Source organism: Nicotiana sylvestris, chromosome 7 (assembly GCF_000393655.2).
Source record: "Nicotiana sylvestris chromosome 7, ASM39365v2, whole genome shotgun sequence".
Taxonomy (NCBI): domain Eukaryota; kingdom Viridiplantae; phylum Streptophyta; class Magnoliopsida; order Solanales; family Solanaceae; genus Nicotiana; species Nicotiana sylvestris.
In genome coordinates, this window is record NC_091063.1 from 22391161 (window position 1) to 22410802 (window position 19642).

The 19642-nt window shown below is 33.7% G+C and overlaps 2 protein-coding genes across 2 annotated transcripts; one reads left to right on the forward strand and one right to left on the reverse strand.

The window, feature by feature from the left end:
• Nucleotides 1-5270: 5270 nt before the first annotated feature.
• Nucleotides 5271-9670, forward strand: LOC104213167 (laccase-7-like). The gene is made up of 6 exons (XM_009762607.2): nt 5271-5424; nt 6166-6317; nt 6759-7003; nt 7872-8000; nt 8104-9060; nt 9452-9670. The coding sequence occupies exons 1-6, from the start codon at nt 5323-5325 to the stop codon at nt 9580-9582; spliced, it is 1716 nt and encodes a 571-aa protein (XP_009760909.1). The 5' UTR covers nt 5271-5322; the 3' UTR covers nt 9583-9670.
• A 100-nt stretch (nt 9671-9770) lies between these two features.
• Nucleotides 9771-16049, reverse strand: LOC104213165 (uncharacterized). The gene is made up of 5 exons (XM_009762606.2): nt 15681-16049; nt 15499-15571; nt 14244-14308; nt 10919-11025; nt 9771-10180 (listed from the first exon to the last, which is right to left on the reverse strand). The coding sequence occupies exons 1-5, from the start codon at nt 15813-15815 to the stop codon at nt 9979-9981; spliced, it is 582 nt and encodes a 193-aa protein (XP_009760908.1). The 5' UTR covers nt 15816-16049; the 3' UTR covers nt 9771-9978.
• Between the last annotated feature and the right edge of the window lie 3593 nt (nt 16050-19642).

The window sequence follows — 19642 nt, forward strand, 5'->3', positions numbered from 1 at the left end:
GTTATATACACTATCAGTATAAAACAAAATGGCACCATCAAATTGAGCTGACTTGAATTTCTTAACATATCTTTGAAGTTCTTCTTCATCTTCATCATTAATATAATCTTTAGTATGTTGATCCTCTAAGATGTTCAAAACTGCCAAAATATCCTCTAAAAGCGGGAGAATTCAGGGAGAAATTTAAAAATAGCCAGATTTACAACTGGTCGTTCAAAAATAGCCAGATTTACAAATGGTCGTTCAAAAATAGCCCAGTTTTAAAAGTAATTGAAATTTAGCCACTTTTCATGTAAAGATAAATCTGAGCGAAAACACTATTCAAAACCCGGAAAATACGCCAGTATATTATAAAGTATGCTGGAACTCCAGCATAATATGATGGAGTTCCAGCATAAGTACACTAGAACTCCAGCATAATATACTGGAGTTCCAGCAAGTATAATTGTCCAGTATAATATACTGGAGTTTGGAGCACCGGTGCTCCAGTCTCCAGTATATTATATTGGAGTCAGCAAAGTATACCGGTCCAGCATAATATGCTGGAGTTCATACACAGGTGCACCGAACTCCAGTATATTATGCTGGATCGGTCTCTATTGCAACAAAATAGTGGTTATTTTTCATTGACTTCGTAAATGCTGGCTATCTTTGAATGACCAGTCCGAAAACTGGCTATACCGTGCTATTTTTACGAGAATTCAACGATTCAGCCCAACTCGACACCGACCTTCACTTGAAAGGGCCTGAAAAATATTAGCCCAACTCATTTCTCCCCGGTTGGCTCGCAGCATTTTGTAAAAAAATTGAGTGAAAAAAGATTTCGAAAAGATATGATAAATATGGACGAGGTTTCAATTTCTTTACTGTTAGACAATTCATTCGAAGAGCTAGATCTGTCAAATTTCTCTTTAAAGACTCCCCAATTACAATACATTACTAAAAATTCTGATGAAGCAATGTACATATAGGGGCGGAGCTAGAGTGTCGAGAGCGGGTTCGGTCGAACCTAGTAGCTTTGGTTCGAACTGTTAAAAAATTTATTGAATATGTATAAATTATTAATTTAGAGCCTAGTAACTTAAGGCTATTAAACTTCCGAACTCATGAGCTTGAAATTTTGGCTCCGCCTCTTAATGTACAACATTTCTATTTGGTGAATCTAGAAACCAACACGTGAAATAGTAGCCCTCAATGGCGAGGTAAGTACCTAGAAATCTTCAAAATTTAGAAAAAAAATAGTATTAGACAATTTATAAATTCAAAGAAAAAGTATTATGAAATAGCGACTGATTAAGTTTTTATTTCAAAAGTCTAAATAAATTAAGACTAACTAGACAGTAGACAGTCGAAAGCATGATTTAAACCCAAAATAAATTTTCAAATCGATTTGGCACAACGAAATACATATAACTTAGAGATCCATGCATGGGGAAAATGACAAGCAAACTAATCATATTTTCTTGTCTCTATTATTTTACGGAATTAATTACATTAGTTATCTCTGTCTTTCTCAGCCCTTCCCCCACCCTAACGAACACACACCAAAACACACTAATTAATTAACAAACACAAAAATAGAGTAACTTAAATCCCAAGCAAGTCATGACCAGTCTTCATCGAAATCCAATTTGACTCTTTTATTTTGGTAAGGCGTCTACCAAACACATAACGAACTAGGCTAGCTACCTCTCTCAAACGTTTCTATCATTATATCTCAAGCAAATAACGAAAACCTTGCATTTTCAATTCAGTAGTGGCAATTGACACTCAATCAAATAAGAATTGAAGTTTATAAACGCCGGCTATTGGGTAAAGCCAATAAAGCACATGTTTTATGCCCCTAAAATTTTGGGGTGGGGGGTGGGGGAACTTTTTATCATTAGGGTTATATGTTTAATTAAAAAAAAGTACTTTCAATTTGTTGATAAAGATCACAGAAAATGTTACTTAATTAAGTGACTGAATAATTATTTTTCTATTTTAGTCCTAATTTTTTGTCTTTTGATGCTTCTTTTCTTCACTATCATGTATTTCTACAAGTTGATGAAGGATAAATTCTCTAAGAAAGCAAGTAACACAAGTAGATATTTACCAGAAATACGTGTAACACCATGCATGTCATTTTTCCTTAATTAGCACCCTTATGGATAAGTGATTAAACACAATTATATTCACTATTTTATATGCTTATTACTATATATTATGATTTTGGCTGACTTTGTAAATTGCTGAAGATTTACCTTGTCCGGACTTTTCGAAAATATCGTCAGATATGTATCGGATCTGTCAAAAATAGTATATTTTTGAAGAATCTAACAAAAATACGATAATATTTTGAAAAGTCCGCTGAACATAGCTGAAGATAAAAGCTAGGATGATGTTGGCATAGATCTCTTCGTTGAGTATCGTTGGAAGGAAGTGAAATTTAGAAAGAGATTTTCTGAGTTATTTTTATTAGTATTATTATCCTCCTTCCCCGCTAGCTGTCTATTTTTTTAGTCTCAAATGTATAGTTTTTCCGTCTCAAATAAAAGAAAAATGTGATTGGTTGAGAAGTAGAAGCAAGCTGGTTTTGATACTTCAACTATCTTCCTACTCCCTCTACAATTGTTGAAAAAACAAAACATATATAACAAGAACTGGTCCCTATCCTTAATCCTACTATTCAATATTCAAAGTCTTCTAATTAAGATATTTGAAGAGAAGATTACGATCAAATAGAATTAATTAAAATTTGGTTGTGACATACTTGAAGATGTCAACTAAGAAACCACCTTTTACTGTAAATAAAATATATAAATAATATTATTCCCGCTTATCATTTATAATATTATGAGTAGAAAAAAATACCACGTCAAAGTTTAAATTTTGAATGAAAATCATAATCAATATTATATACTAAATATTTTTGTATGTTCCAAAACATAAAATATTTTTTTACGGTCATTCCCGTGGGCATATGATTTGACCATCCATCAACCATATAATAATTTATCTTTCATTCTAGAACGGTGGAGTCCACACCAGGTAGTTTGCGTTTGCACATCAGATGATGACTAGTTCTAATTAAAAAGATTGACAAAACATAGAAATTGTCTAGTGCAGTGAATAATGCGTTTCAGGAATATAATTATGCACTGAATATGCATTTATAAAGTATAGTTTGGATATATGATTAGTTGCATGAAATGCAAAATACATGGATTTGTTAGCGACGAGATTAACATTCATTAAGGGCCTTACAAGTATATTCACAAGCCCTATATTTAAAATATCGTAAGAACTTATCCATATTCGATTTTTACTCCAAATCAACTAACTAATATATATTCTTATTTTAATTTGAAACTGCTAAAATTAAATTATGTGATTTAGATGTAAACATCGAATACAAGCAAATATTCCAGTATAATGGCATCTCTCCCTTCGTGAGGAAAAAAAAAAAAAAGAACAACGACGCAGAATGTGAAGTATTGCTAATACAAATTGTCAAATGTGTTAGGAAAAAATTAATTACTGTCAAATGTACGTAGTCCCTGACCAAGTAATCTAATTAGCTAAGTACTAGGCTGTAACTTGTAAACCCCATCGATAACTTACTGGTATCAAAGTCCTATTTTCCAATTAATAATTAAAGCTTGTCATTAGTTGGTTGGTACGTGTGAAATGGGATAATATTCATACAAAGTTTGATTACCTTAATCAAGAAAATTGCCATATTCATACGAGGATGAATAATGTACTTTAACTGTTAACATATATATAATATTTCATTTCTATTTAACCCAGGGGCGGCCAGATGAAGCCCTTACCTTAGCCCCCAAATATTAAGGGCCCCAAAATTATAAAATACTATTAGTATATTAGTATTACATATAACATATAATTTATATAATTATTATTAACAAAAGATTTCAATTTTTTATATTTTTTAAAATTTGCCTGAGGTTGTATGACTAAGTGAGTAAATAATTACAAATTTCCTGTCTTATTAAATTAAACGATTTATTTACCTTCCCATCAATTCTAAATTTTTTTATGTACACTTTTTTTCTTCATGTTTTTGACGATTTCACTCTTTAATTTCAACTCGCATTCTCTGAGTTAGCTATTTCTTTTTGTCATATTTGTTTGATCCATATATCATAAAGCAAGTTCTTTTATATATGTCTCATATTTTTTAGCTAAGAAATTCTTGAGGGCAGCGGCACAAAATTCAAATCGATGGATAATGAGTCTGCTCATCTGCCCTTTTTTACTTAAATACCATGCTATTGTCCACGAGAGAGTTCGAAATCGTGATGTGAGCCTAATCTCATCACGTGTTTCACTCTTACCACTAGATCAAAGTCACGTAGGTTTCTTTTATGTCTCACTATAATATGGAGTTTATGAAAATTTAAGGGCCTTTTAATATATTTTGGCTTTAGGCCACAAAATTCATTGAGCAGCCCTGATTTAACCCCTTCTGTTTATGCCACTGGATTATATATATATCAAATGACGCAGACTAAGCATAATGAAGCATTTGTAAGCAACAGAGTGAATAACACTTACTTCAATAAAAAAAATTATATTAAGTTAGTCTGGACTGAGTAAAAGTCCCTGCGCCTCTATTAGCAACAAAAGATCGATAACAGAAAAGAATACGTAGAATGCTAGCTAGTTACAAATGTCAATATAACCTCAACTACTTAACGACAATTGAAGCTACCTAATCTAAATAAAAGAAGCCTAAGAAACGACCGAGGAAAAAAACTTAGAAAAACAAATTAATAGACGAAACAGTTAAATGATGTTCCTCAATACAAGAAAAATCCTTTAAATTATATGTCTATAAGCTATAAAGTCTTATTCAGTTTAGTACTTATTTGATGGCCAACTCAAGCTGTTCTATAACGAACCTTTGCGAAATTATTAATTATCTACAAATAATTTTCAAAACACATTTTTCAATTGCATCACTTTGCCTTAAACAAAGTCTTTCACGCAATCGTGGAAAAGTTTGGCAAATAATTAGATAAATCAAGACTACATATGGAAAGCGAGATTAGGAAACTGAGATGAAATACGTAAAATTTAGCTAGCTAAGACATAGGATAAACAATTCCACAAAAAGAAGAAGAAATAATGAAGAAGAAAACAAATAATTGTATTACGTACATTTCTTAATTAGAAAATACTGCCGCCTGTGGCTTTTGTAGGTGTACAAACTCCTCCTTATATAAAGGCATTCATTTCTCATTTTCTCTTCACCAAATTCTTCAAGTTCTAGCCTTACAATTGAATTGTAGTATATTTCTTTTTTTTTAAAATCAAATGGCGCATCATCAGGTTTTCTTGTTTGTTTGCACTATAATAGCTCTTCTAGCTTCTTACTCCTCATTGGCTTCAGCTGCAGTTGTTGAGCATTCTTTTCATGTACGTAGTAATTATCTTCTTTATTTCCCATGCAAAATAGCTAGCTCGTCAACTCTTCATAGAACATTACCTTGTTTAATTTTGGGGCGGATCTAGAGGGCCGGTTATGGATTCGTATGAATTCAATAGCTTTTTCCTAGACCATATATGAAGTTCGGTGCACAAAGCAATCTCGCGTTCACGCAAGATCCGCCGGAAAAGGCTGCCACCAATTAAGGGGTGTAAGGTAGGCAGCATACGTTAATGCAAGAATTAGTGACTGATTCCACAGCTTGAACCAGTGACCTATAGGTCACACGGAGACAACTCCACCATTGTTCCAAAACTCCAGTTCCTCCTAGACCCCCGCATATATATATATATATATATATATATATATATATATATAATATTTACTGTGGACCCAGTTATTTTTATAGTACTTTATCTTGAGGTTACTGTACGAACTCATAAACTTCAAATTCTGGAAGAAATGCGTATAGCAATTCATTTTCTCTTGAACTCTTAGCTTAAACCCTACTTTAAACTATAGTATATCCTATTGCATTTTCAATATACATACTACTCCTACTAAATACTCCGCGCGCACACATACACATGCATATCGAGTGGAACTATTTGTTCTACTTGTTGCACCTCGTCTAATTTAAATAGTTATGAAAAGTGGCAAACGAGAATTACATTTACTAGAACTTCTATTTATTAATTGTGATTTTTTTTTATGATATTGGTTTTTTATAGGTGCAAAACCGTACTATAACGAGACTTTGTCGTAGACAAGTGATCACTGCTGTAAATGGAAGTCTTCCTGGTCCAACCATACGCGTAAACGAAGGGGACACCCTTGTTGTTCATGTCTTCAACCTTTCACCTTATAATCTCACTATTCATTGGTAAGTCCTTCAATATTTTAATAGAAAAAAAAAAAGTAAACACGCAGTTTGTTAACAAAAAATGAGAGAAAGAAATCAAACTAAGAATAAAACAAACCACTTTTTTTTTTGGTTTCATAATGTTACACTCGTGTAAAGTAGTTGATTTTCTTGTCTAAACAATCACAAAAATGCCGTTACGTTAACATAAAAAAAAGTCAATTCAAATATTCAATAATAGTAGTATAATTAATATATAGATAGTTAGTGATCTTTATTTAATATATCTGTGGAAACTATCGCTATCAGCACTATCACCCTCCAATTAGTTAAAGAAAAAGAGTTTAACAAAATTAGTAAAAGCAAAGGGGAGTTGAACGCTTATTAAATAATGTCATTACATATTCATGGAATGACGTGAAAAATAAAACTTAATTATTGCAAATTAATTGATTAATGCAGGCATGGAGTTTTTCAGCTACTGAGTGGGTGGGCTGATGGACCCGAATTTGCGACCCAGTGCCCGATCCGACCCGGACATAGCTACACCTACAAGTTTAACGTAACGGGTCAAGAAGGGACTCTTTGGTGGCATGCACATGTTTCATGGCTTAGAGCCACGGTTCATGGTGCACTCATTATTCGACCCAAAAAAGGAAACTCTTATCCTTTCCCTAAACCTTACAGAGAAGTCCCTATCCTCTTAGGTAATTTTACCTTCTTCAAATTAATTCTTCAATTTCTTAGTATTGTATAGAAATATGAGACTAGAAATATTTATAATTATGAGTTTACCTTGATATATAGTATTTCGTTTGTTCCACTTTATGTGATGCAATTATTAGTTGGAGAGTCAAAGGAATTTTATTTGACTTAGTTGGCGTTTGGACATAAAAATTATAATTTTTTTAAAAAAAATAAGTACTTCATTTGGAGTAAAGTTGACATGTGGGATTATACTGGGTTGTTATTATTGTTGTATTTGGAGTAAAATTGAAAAATGATATTTGAAATTTGAAATTATGTTTGAACATGCATTTAATTTTTTGAAAAGATATTGTAGTTTTGTGAGTAGGAAAAAATGTTTTTCCAAAAAATTGATTTTTTTTTTTTTTTGAAAAACTCATTTTCGAAAAATCTCCAAAAACATACAAAATTTTATGGACAAACGAGTCCTTAGTATTTCATTTGTTCCACTTTATGTGATGCAATTACTATTTGGAGTGTCAAAGAAATTTTTCTTTGACCACTTATTTTTGTATCAGTTAAATATTTTAAATTGTTAATTACTGTAATTCATAGTATTTTTTATGTAGTTTCTAAATATGTGATTCTTTTTTAAAAAAAAAACTTGAAAATTATGAATTTACACCCAAAATTAGATACGTCTGGCTTTTGCACTCTGGATCGCATCACGTAAAGTGGGACGGATGGAGTAGTAAATAGTAACTCATACAGATATTTTTGCTTATGTATTGAGTTACGTACTGCTACAAGAATTGACAAATATATGTAGTGAAATTTACCTATTTATAAAACTAGGAAATGAAGAAGTATGTTGATTTGTTAATGCAGGAGAATGGTGGAATGCCAATGTTGTGGACGTGGAGAATGAAGGGCTAGCTAGTGGTGGTGCACCTAATAACTCTGATGCTTACACCATTAATGGATGGCCGGGAGATCTTTACCCTTGCTCTGTTAATCGTAAGAATTACATACTAATCAGATTTTTAATTAATTTGTGATTTTGTTCTATTTTGTCTTCTTGCTAACTTGGATTTTCCTTTTTTATTTTTGTTTTTATTAGAAACATACAAGCTGACAGTGAAACATGGGAAAACATATCTCCTTCGTATCATCAATGCTGCACTCAATAACCAGCTCTTTTTTAAGATCGCAAACCATAAAATGAAAGTTGTCGCGGTTGATGCTGCTTACACTGATCCTTACGTTACGGACGTAGTCGTCACCGGACCAGGTCAGACGACCGACGTCCTCTTGACGGCCGATCAGGCACCGGCGTCGTACTACATGGCGGCTAACCCCTACGCTAGTGCAGCCGGGGTACCATTTGACAACACAACCACAAGAGGAATTATTATATATGAAGGTGCACAAACATCAACTCCATTAATGCCAATTTTACCAGCCTTTAATGACACACCAACAGCCCATAAATTCTTCACCAATTTAACTGGGCTTGTAACTGGGCCATTTTGGATCCCTCCACCTCGTAAAGTGGATGAGCACATGTTTATTACTATTGGGCTGGGCCTAACTGCTTGTAATAGACAAGGAAATGCAACATGTGGAGGCCCAAATGGACAAAGATTTGCTGCTAGTATGAACAATGCATCTTTCCAATTCCCTGACAAGATTTCAATGTTGGAGGCATTTTTCCACAATGTGAATGGAGTTTACACCACTGATTTCCCAAACCAACCACCACTGAAATTTGACTACACAAATGCTAATAATAGCATGAATCCTGCTATTATAATGACTACAAAGTCTACTAAAGTGAAGAAAGTTAAGTTCAATGCCACAGTTCAGATTGTGTTCCAAAATACTGCTTTGATTGGGATAGAAAACCATCCTATTCACTTGCATGGATTTAACTTCCATGTCTTGGCTCAAGGATTTGGAAATTATAACCCTGCGGTTGATCGGAAAAAATTTAACCTTTTCAATCCACAAGAACGTAACACTATTGGTGTTCCAGTTGGAGGATGGGCTGTCATTAGATTCCGAGCTAATAATCCAGGTACATATATAACACATTCATTAGCTTGATACTGAAAGTTATATTCTTGAGCCGAAGGTTTATCAGAAATATATTTTTTATACATACAAGGTAGCGGTGAAATCTCCGTACACCCTACCTTCCCCAGACCCCACTTGCGGACAGAGGCAAACCTACGATTTAAAGATCGGGGGTATACTTCTGGATTCAACCAAAATTTGTTTTGTATATAGGGTGTCAACTACTAATATATCACTATTTTCTAAAGACATATACATGAATACATGAAATTTTTGCCGAACTTTACGGGTGTTGGTGAACCTTCTCACTATAGCATAGGTCCGCCTCTGCTTGTGGGATTATGTTGTTAGTTGATGATTTATTGTTTTAATTGTTAATTTGGAAATTGCAGGTGTATGGTTGATGCATTGTCATTTGGATGTTCACTTGCCTTGGGGATTAGCCACATCATTTGTTGTTGAGAATGGGCCAACACCATCAACCAGGCTACCTCCTCCCCCACCAGATCTACCTAAATGCTAGATTATTTCCTTAATTTTTTATTTAGTTACGATTACTGAGTGTGATTATATGATTCTTGTTTTATTTCATTCATCCAATTGTATAAGCGAGTCATTTGTTTTTCTGGTCATTCTTTGACTTAGTTAAACAAACATGGTTGTATTTAGTTTTCATTCTTTAAGATTTATGTCAAGTGTAATGTATCATCCTTGTCTGAAATTGCTCTTTGATTATGAATAAAGTTACTGTGAGCCTGGTTGATAATCAAAAAAGAGTAATCCCAACAGAAGTTGTAAACAAGAATGGTTATGAACATTTGGCAATACTATGCAGCTAATCTGCACTCGTAATAATATCGGCAGAACAAAAAATTTTGCCATTGGGACTCATTTCGTCAGCAAAGGTAGGAATTTCTCCTCAACGGTGGGAAACAGATGCATCCTTTGGCAATGCTTCTGAACCAGTTAATAGATTTTCTGGCGATTTAGACCTTATTAGTGGTCGTCGTAAAAACCTGAGTGGCCATCTTTTAGAATTTATCTGTCCCAACAGTTTCATCTGCTCCCTTCTAAACTTTCTGTTTGCGTACCATTTTCCACCTCGCCAACCCAAGCCATACCTAAAAGCAAAGGCACAAAAAGCAAATCAAAGGGCGTATTGAAGCAGGTTTTGAGTTCTTAAGATTTTCTAGCTTCTTTCCACAAGTTATGAAAACTATACAGAGAAAGAATTAACAGCAGCATACACACACGCGCGCACACACAAAAAAAAATGGCGAGAGGAAACGTGACAGGCTACAGCTACTCATGGAGGAGAGGGATCACCAACATCAGTAGCATTCAGAAAGTAAAACAACAACAACAACACACTGTAATCCCACTAGTGGGGTCTAGGGAGGGTTGAGTGTACGCAAACCTTATAATGGCTACAAGAAGGCATTCAGCAAGTAAAAATTGGGTAATGTAATGGCTAATAAAACCAAATGTACAGGAAGTAGACAAAAAAATTCAACAGTTCACCATCATAAGACAAGAAATTAACCACCATCATACGACAAGAAATTAACACAAATTCCATCTTCTTTTCCCCAGGTAAGTTCTTTTGCTCTCATTAGAGGATATTCAGAAAGCGATTCTGTTTGTCAGACTATAGAATTCGACATTTTTCCGAAAACAATAAGAAAGTAACGAAAACTACTCATCAATAAAAACACCAAAAAAATAAAACTAGAATGGAGGCAGCAAAGACTACACGAAGCATGGCCATTTTTCTTGTAATTAACCAGCTGGGTAAAGGGAAGAAAAAAGAAAACAAAGCAAGAACAAGGTAACTGAAACAGAAAGAAAAATTCACAAACCCGATAATCAGTGTGGTTCCAGCAGTTGCAACACAAGCTGGAACAGTAACGGAACCAGACACAAGCTTCTTAAACTCAGGATCTTCAATTTGATAATTATTCTTCATCTGCCATATAGAAAAGGTCAAATCATATAGTATGCAATAAACAACAAAAGGATTAACAAAATTCAAAAGAATTGCTCGTGGCACGTAAGAAAACCAACGTGCTCCATGGAAACTGCTAAAAGAAGACCGAACATGTGTGAGGACCCAAATGACTTCTGCTCATATCAGCAGCTTCGAACACATGAGACGGTGAGAGGGCCCAAATGACTTCTGCTCATATCAGCCGCTCACACCAGCTGAAGCTTCTGAAACCTCTCCCATAACCTCCATTAGGTTTCACCCAGCCCCACATCCCCAAATTCTCTTTTGTTAGCACTTCTTTGCCCTTTTTCCATGTTCATGAAATATTAATATCTTGGTATACTCTATTGCCATTTGCCGAACACAAAGCCAAACCTTCAGAGTCCAGATAATAAACTTTCTTAAGCTAACCTATTAAAATCTTGGTATTCATATCTTGGTATACTCTATTGCCATTTGCCGAACACAAAGCCAAACCTTCAGAGTCCAGATAATGAACTTTCTTAAGCTAACCTATTAAAAGAACATTATTTAGCCAATCAAAAAGGAAACAGTGATTGTTTTGGAGCTGAATAATATGTTCACAAGGATACTTAGGGAAATGACATATATTGATGTTCAGCTACTCGAAAATCAATCATATCTTTTAGAGTTGGGATAATAAAAAAAACTGTGGGTTAGCCGGCAAATCTCACAGGTTTGATAACTCGTGCGAGCATGGGCCCGCCCCTCGCCCCTCTGCTCTCCTCCTACTTTAGTCAGCAGAGCCAAATTCGTGACATCTACCTACCACACATCCTGTATTGTATTTCTTTTAGCATGCAAAGAAATGGGGGCAATAATCTATGATAATTAGTTTGTGGATTTTTATTTTATTTTTTCATAGATAAGTACAATCAATTTGTAGAAGTTTAAAAAAAACCAAGTGGCGATGGTGGAGGATGTTGGAGAACGAGCGAGGGATCAAGAGAGGTAGGAGAACAAACTAGAAACAGATGAATGGAGAAATACTAGTCGCAGGGTGACAGAGAACAAGATTAGCGATTGAGCAGCAAGAAGAAGTGATCATTGAAAGAAAAAGAGATAGTCTTGATGGATCAAATCTTTGATATTGGTATCTTCCAGATTACTTTGGCCAGGCCAGCTCCCACTCACTACTTCTGCATGCCCACGCACTTACATTCCTATAAGAAGCGATGAGTTACTTATGCTAGGTTTTCTAGGAGGCAAGTTGCACCCTAGGCCGCTAGGGAGGTGAGTACACAAGCTGGGGAAGATATAAAATACTAATTCACTCCAGTCCGTACTCCACACCATGCTTAATAATAATTGAATCTTAAACAATGGACTCCATATCTATAGTTGTACAGAGAGGTCAAATTCCAATTCTTTTCTCTATATACACATTAACCAAAGAAGACACAACTGCGCCACATGCTCTCATTGCCCTGGGCTATAAAGGAAGTACTTTAAAGTTTAACAGAACACTCAATTATCAAATATTTCTAGGTGGTACTAATTTTTTTTTCAAACTTCATGTATTTAATTACATTAATTTGTAAGGGCATATTCTCGAAGAATTAATCCCAACAATTAACACCACATTTGCTACTAATACTCTATTCTAAACCAATTTACATCTTTTCTTTGCAGACGAAATTTTGTACTTTGTGATGCTGAGATGTCTTAACCAACATATCTGCAACAGGTGCTTTTGCGATTCCAAGCAATATCAGGACTAGAGGCTTAATTTAAAGAAGTGTGAGGTTATTCCAGTAGGAATAAGTAGACAGTATTGCACAATTAGCACATGTGTCTATTTGCAGAATGGGACACCACTGATGACTTATTAGGGTTGCCATTAGAGCATAACATAAAGACTGCAAATTTGAGACCAATAATAGAAAAGGATGAGAAGAGGCTAGCAAGGTAGCAAAAGAGGTACCTGTCATCAAAGAGAACCCCAACATATCACATGTCTCTTATGCATGCACTGTTTATTAAAATCTAAAAGTTTGAGAGGCTTTAAAGGAAGTTAATTTGGAACAACATGGGGGATAAGAAGACTTCAGTAGAAACATCAGTTTTAACGTTGGGAAGGGAAATTTGACTAGTGTTTGGAAGCACACGTAATGTGGCAACGACAAACTGAGAGTTATCTTCGCATATATCTATTAACATATCGAGCCAGAAGGAGATGACTACATCTATCACATCTACAGAGCAGAACATGCCTGAGTTCTTTGGAACTTGAGGTTCAAAAGGAATTTACAAGACAGGAGATAGTTATATTCTCAAACTTGATGGAATTACTCTATAAGCATGACAAAAGACGGGTATATTAGCACACTGGGAAGTGGAACAGAAAGGGAAGCGGATCTTTTCTGGAAAAGTGCTATTAGCATACAAAGTTCTTACATCTATCAATTTGGATCACAGAATATCCACAGAAGTATGCTTTTTCACGTGCATAATAACAAAGAAGGGGGCGATTCTAAAAGCTGAAACCTAAGGGAAAGGAAGACGACATGTGTCAACTGGTGCTTCATCTGCAAATGTTCAGGAGAAGATGTGGATCACTTGCAACTGGACTGTGAGGTAGTAAGTGGGTTGAACTGGTTAGAATACAGTGATGCATAGCTAGGTCTTCGTAGCTACAATAAACAGTCAAGAACTTGATGCATAGCTAGGTTTTCAGAAGAAGGAAGGAGACACAGAGCATGGGATGTCAACTCATTTGGCTCTTACATGGGTACCTAGGAGGAAAAAGAATGGAAGAACTTCTGAAGGAGTAGAAATTGAATCTGTAGGGTTCAGAGCCGGTTTTGCGTTTTGGCTAACTTTTGGTGCACCCATGAGATTCTTGCCAGATTGGTAATTTGGTAGCTTTCTTAGACAAAAATCATATCTCTGTGTATGTTCTTTACTTTTTTTGTATACCACTTGTATACGAGGTGTTCTCCCACATTAACAAATTATCGTATAATCTAAAAGAATTTACTCCATTCTAAAGTCTAGACTGGACCATTCCTCTCTACACAACCTATGCACCACAAGCTAACCTCTCCCTCCCCCACCCCCTCCTTCCTGTATAGCACTCCAACAAATCCCCTTGGGTAGCATGCATCTTATTCTTTTGAGCAGAAAAAGCTAGAAGAACAACCATGAGGCAACATTATTCTGCAGTTAAAACTTACAGCTTTCTCTATAGATTCAAGACGATGGTCAACTCTTGATTGATGAACGTGTCGTAAAGTATAACCTGCAAAAGTCCAAAAGAATCTATGGAAAGGAAAGCAGATATTATAAATATACAATGAACAAGAGATTAAGTGCATGCACTTCTAGCATGTTCTCAGCATATAATTCTAAAGAAAAATCCAATTTTTTCACCAAACACTTCACAATATAGCCAAGGGTTCGAACCCAGATAGACTGCACATCATATAAGCAGACAAGGGAGAAACTCTTGCGAAAAAACACAATTGACACCTTCAATGGAATGGTGCTCTGTGAATATATAAGAGAAGCATCAAGCCATCAAAGAAAAGCAAAGCCAGACACAATGAAGTTGGAGGCAAAAAGTTACTTTTACATATTCGAATCGATAGGTCATATGAGCATGTCTGACAACCAACCTTAAAATCTCATTCACTCAACAGTCAACTGATCAATTAATGCGAAATAACAATCTCCCAGATCGGCAGGATATCTAAACTTATTATTAAGCCATATTCAATGGATCAGCATTCTCGCATATTCGAGAAAACACTCAAGTATGCTCGCAGTCAGCTCGATTTATTAAAAATCAAAATTTTAACCGTGTTTATACAGTCAATAGACATATATTCATTTGTCAAGAAATGGAGAAATTATATGAGTTAATTAACAGATGAGCACGTTGGAAAGCAGAACGCATTTCAAGTTGCAAGCATAATGGTGGCATTATGCTTGCAACTTTACATTGGACGGTTAGCGTTTACTGTTTAAAATTAATAAGACATTGTAGTTGATACTATTAAGTAGCTGAAGTTCTTCTCGTTAATCAATCTATTCCAGTTGGTAGATCAGTCAATAGATAATTCTGGCCACAAAAACAGACAGTTATACGCATTGCAAGTTGCGATACTTTGTACATAACTCGAGGCTCAAGCAGTGTGTATTATGCATAGAATGAATTACTCTCCAAACTTCCCTCTAGCTCTTTCTTCATTTTCTCTATAAATGATTTGATTTTGCATATGAGTACAAGGAATTTTGTCAATAACACCTTATAAGATAAAGAATAACTATTCTCTTACACATCAAAACCTTTTCAGGTGGCAATTCATTATACAGAATGGAAAACAATACAGAATTTCATAACTGAAATAAATACCCAAATCTCCAACAAGAATTGGCAAGCAAGTCAATGAAAATCTGTGAGGACAAAAAAACATACAATAGACATACCGAACCATGCTGTAGCAACTGATGCTATAGACGTGGAGATTGTAAATACCACTTTATGCCTCTCGAATATATCCTATTTCCCAATAATATCATACAAAAAAAAAAAAAATTATACTTCCGTGATTAAATGTGTTTATGAAAAAAGAAACAACTTTAACAAAACTTCAAAAGAATGATTGTACCTTTGTTGAATAATAAGTGTCTTGAATAGCAGACCAAGAATTAGAAGCTTTTCTTTTCAACTGAGGCACAGTAAGACGGTTAATAATTGAGGAGCCAGAGGTTCTAAACCGCTGCAAACCTCTGTACATATACATGGCTTCCACCAAAAATTGGAATTTTACTTTGCAAATTTTAGGAGAAATGGGTTTTATTTCTTCGTACTCACTTTGGCGGGTGGGAATTTGGGACACAATTTATTAATGTTAATTGCGTAGAGTTGTCTTCACTCTACAGCAGCTTAACAATGAGTGATTAACTTGCGGAAAGGGAAAAGTCCATTTGAATAAGAGCCGTCAATTTAGGGTTTGGCTGAGGATATTGCATCTGGGCCGTATATTTCAGCTTCTCGATTTGGCTTCATCTTTTTCGCATACTTTTCTTCTTTTAAATTAGGATTGTGGGAAAAATAACAAAAATCGAATTGTTTATTAGTGAAAATTGTACTCATGCCACTAAGATTTATTGATTTCTCATTAAGAAGGATTTCATTTGTGTATAATTAACAATAAACTTTTGCATATACTAAACAAACTTTTGCGCATTTGCTATTACCTTGGAGTCATTTGTAATTATTAATAAACGAGTCTTAGGGTACGCACGTTGCGCGGGTACCCATATTACAATCAAAATCTTTATAAAAATCACATAAATATTATTAATCTTGATATAGAATTTAAACTAAAGGAAATCGTTAACTTCCTAAAAATATGAATGTTAATTTTGTTTAACTAATTCTATAAGAAAAGAAACGTCGCCCCACAAAGTCCTGATATATTTTATTGGATTTCGATACATGAGCTTTGTATTTAGTTTACAAGCTCAAAATAAGCACAATGTGTTAATTTGTATTAGCAATAATCTCTAAATTTCTTTATAGGAAACAACTTAAAAGGTTAAAGTGAATGTAACAAGCTTGTATTATTCTAAAAAAATGAACAATAAAGAGGATACCACAATTATATAAGGAGACATGAATATGCTATAGTTTTATTTATTATTCATTATTAAACAACTTTATATTTTTGTATGTATAATATTTTGACGAAATAGTACATCATTGACGAGTATTATGATCTATTAACATTATAAAAAGATATGTGCATCCATAAATAATTATTGTGTTATAATATTCTTACTTTTGGAGATAAAGACACATTAACTATAATTTTATAAAGAAGCAAGGATGGTTCGTTTCTTACATTGAATTATATGAACTTGACACTTTCCAAAAATAATTTATATATATGTTCAATATAAAAACATAACATTTTTTAAAAATAAAATGTTAGGAATAATTAAAAAGGTAAATAAACCATCCTTAAGTTTTTGTTTGATAAGTAGCAAAGTTGCCGAGAATTTGGAATGGCAAAAAAATTGATTTCTCCTTGAAAAGATATTTTTCTCTTTTATTTACCTAGATTTTAGAAATTAAAGACAAATTGATTCCTTCTTGAAAACTATTTTTCTCATTTATTTATGGTAGGAGTTCTAGGGTATCTTTTACCTTCTTTTTTTATTTATATTAGAATTTAACCATGTAAATCAAAGTATATTTCATAATTTATTTTAGAAAAAATTGTAATTATACTCAAGATATTTCTTTTTTATATAAATTAGGAATTGTTAAATACTTTAAAGACAACTTTGTTCCTTCTTAAAGAGATAATTTTCTTGTTTATTTACATTTAGGATACTTTTTTTCTAAAAAATTATTTCAAAGGAATCAAATTGATAATAAAATTTGCTAGAGATCCTTGGCTGCTGCGTGGTTGTCAGAAACGAGCATCTTTCAAAGGCGAAAGTAGATACAATTTCCTTCCTACGCATTTTGAATAGTTTAATTCAAATTAATTTTTTTCTTTTTCTAATTTTGAAGTACGTTGTTTTTTATGGGTAAAAGGATCTAGAAATGTCAAAGTTGTTAATTTATAGTAAATTTCAATACTTCTAAATATTATGAGCTTCTACATAGTTCAAATAAGGAAAGATTTAATAAACAAAATTTTATTTAATTTTAAAATCTTGTATATTAGGAGAATAATTAAATTACAATTTTGTCTATTGTGAAAACTATTTTTAAAGGATAAAAAAGACGAACGAAATTTTGCTAAAGGCATTCGTATAATATAAATATGTTCAATTATTGGTAAGTATAATCTCTTGAAAAGGCTCAATACATATTTTATACCCCAACTTCAACTTGTACCAAGGTCTATTATTAAAAATCAAGACAATAATGCTCCTGTTATTGATTTAGAAATCTTGGATAAACTTTTAGCTTTGGAAGAGATGGTGCAATTTTTTCATTTAAAACCTTCAAGGCATCTGGTCCGGATGGAATTCATTCTTTTTTTTATCAAAGGTATTGGAACATAGTTGGTGATTCTATTATTAAATTATGTCACACGGTTTTTGAATTTCAATCCTTTCCTTTGGATATTAATAACACTTACTTATGCCTCATACCCAAATTTAATAATGCTACTGATCTAAAAAACTTTAAGCCTATTGGTCTTTGTAACACGACTTACAATATTATCAAATTTATTGTCAATAGGCTAAAACAATTTCTTCCTAGCCTAATTAGTCCAACGCAAACTAGTTTTATAAAAAATAGGAGAGCTAGCGATAATGCTATCGTTATTCAAGAACTTATCAACAATATGCGGATCTCTAATAGCTCAAAATATGATATGTTATTGAAAATCGACCTTGAGAAGGCGTTTGACAAATTGAAATGGGATTTTATCCATAAAACCTTTATCTTCTTCAACTTTCCCCCAAAAATTTCCAAACTTATTATGCATTGCATCAAGCCATATTGGAATTCTAGTTAATAGAACCAAGACCAAGTACTTCAGTCCTAGTAGAGGAATTTGCCAAAGAGATCCTATGTCTCCTTACATATTTATATTATGTATGGAACTTATGTCTAGAATAATAGAAAATCAAGTAGATACCATGCTCTGGGATCTTGTTAGAATTAGCCCTAGGGGATCCTCCTTCTCTCATCTATTCTTTGCGTATGATCTAACCCTAGTTGGTAAAGCTAATCAGAAAACGAGTAACTGTATTAAGCGTTGCCTAAATCTGTTTATAAAATAAACTGGCTTGTCTATTAACTTTGCTAAATCCAGGCTTGTCTTCTCAAAAAAAATGTCATCCAGATATTACTTCTTATTTTGCAAACTTATTCAATATAAAATTAAACTTTGAGTTTGGAAAATGCCTTGGATTTTCCATTTTAAATCAAAAACCAAAGCCCAAGGATTTTCAATTTGTAATTGATAAAATGAGTAATAAACTCTCCCTCTGGAAATCTAATCTTCTAAACATAGTTGGTAGGTTAACATTAGCAACCTCCAGTCTTGGTTCCATACTTTCTCATTTAATGCAATATACCATGCTCCCTGCAAACATCTTGAGTCAAATAGATGAAATACAAACAGATTTCATATGGGGTATCATTAATACTAAGAAAAAGCTTCACTTAGTAAATTGGAAGGTTGTTACTAAAGATAAATTAGAAGGAGGGCTAGGGATCCGCTCAGCTTTCAAAAAAAAATATGGTTATGTTCGCTAGCCTAACATGGAGACTTATTAATTATCCGAACAATCCTTAGGTTTAATTAATTTCTAGTAAATATACCCAAAAAAATCACTATAAATTCTTCGTTTATCTGGCAACCCTAATAAAAGGTTGAAAAATCTACATGCAAGGGACCTTGTGGCAACTTAGCAGAAAATCTAACATTAATGTTTGGATCTCTAGATGGATCCACAATGCCCCTAGCCTTAGAAATAGTATTGAAGGCCCCCACCACCTATCGGATTATAGTATCACTCTACAACACCTCATAAATGTTGATAACTGAGATTTTTTTTTTTAAAATCTCATTTGATCTCCCCAGCTCCTTAATTA

Coding starts and splice junctions, on each gene's coding strand:
- LOC104213165 (XM_009762606.2), bottom strand. CDS start 15,815: ATGTATATGTACAGAGGTTTGCAGCGGTTTAGAACCTCTGGCTCCTCA. Junction 14,309..15,498: donor AGTTGCTACAGCATGGTTCG/GTATGTCTATTG, acceptor GGACTTTTGCAG/GTTATACTTTACGACACGTT. Junction 10,181..10,918: donor GGAACCACACTGATTATCGG/GTTTGTGAATTT, acceptor CTTTGCTTTTAG/GTATGGCTTGGGTTGGCGAG.
- LOC104213167 (XM_009762607.2), top strand. CDS start 5,323: ATGGCGCATCATCAGGTTTTCTTGTTTGTTTGCACTATAATAGCTCTT. Junction 5,425..6,165: donor TTGTTGAGCATTCTTTTCAT/GTACGTAGTAAT, acceptor GGTTTTTTATAG/GTGCAAAACCGTACTATAAC. Junction 8,001..8,103: donor TTACCCTTGCTCTGTTAATC/GTAAGAATTACA, acceptor TGTTTTTATTAG/AAACATACAAGCTGACAGTG.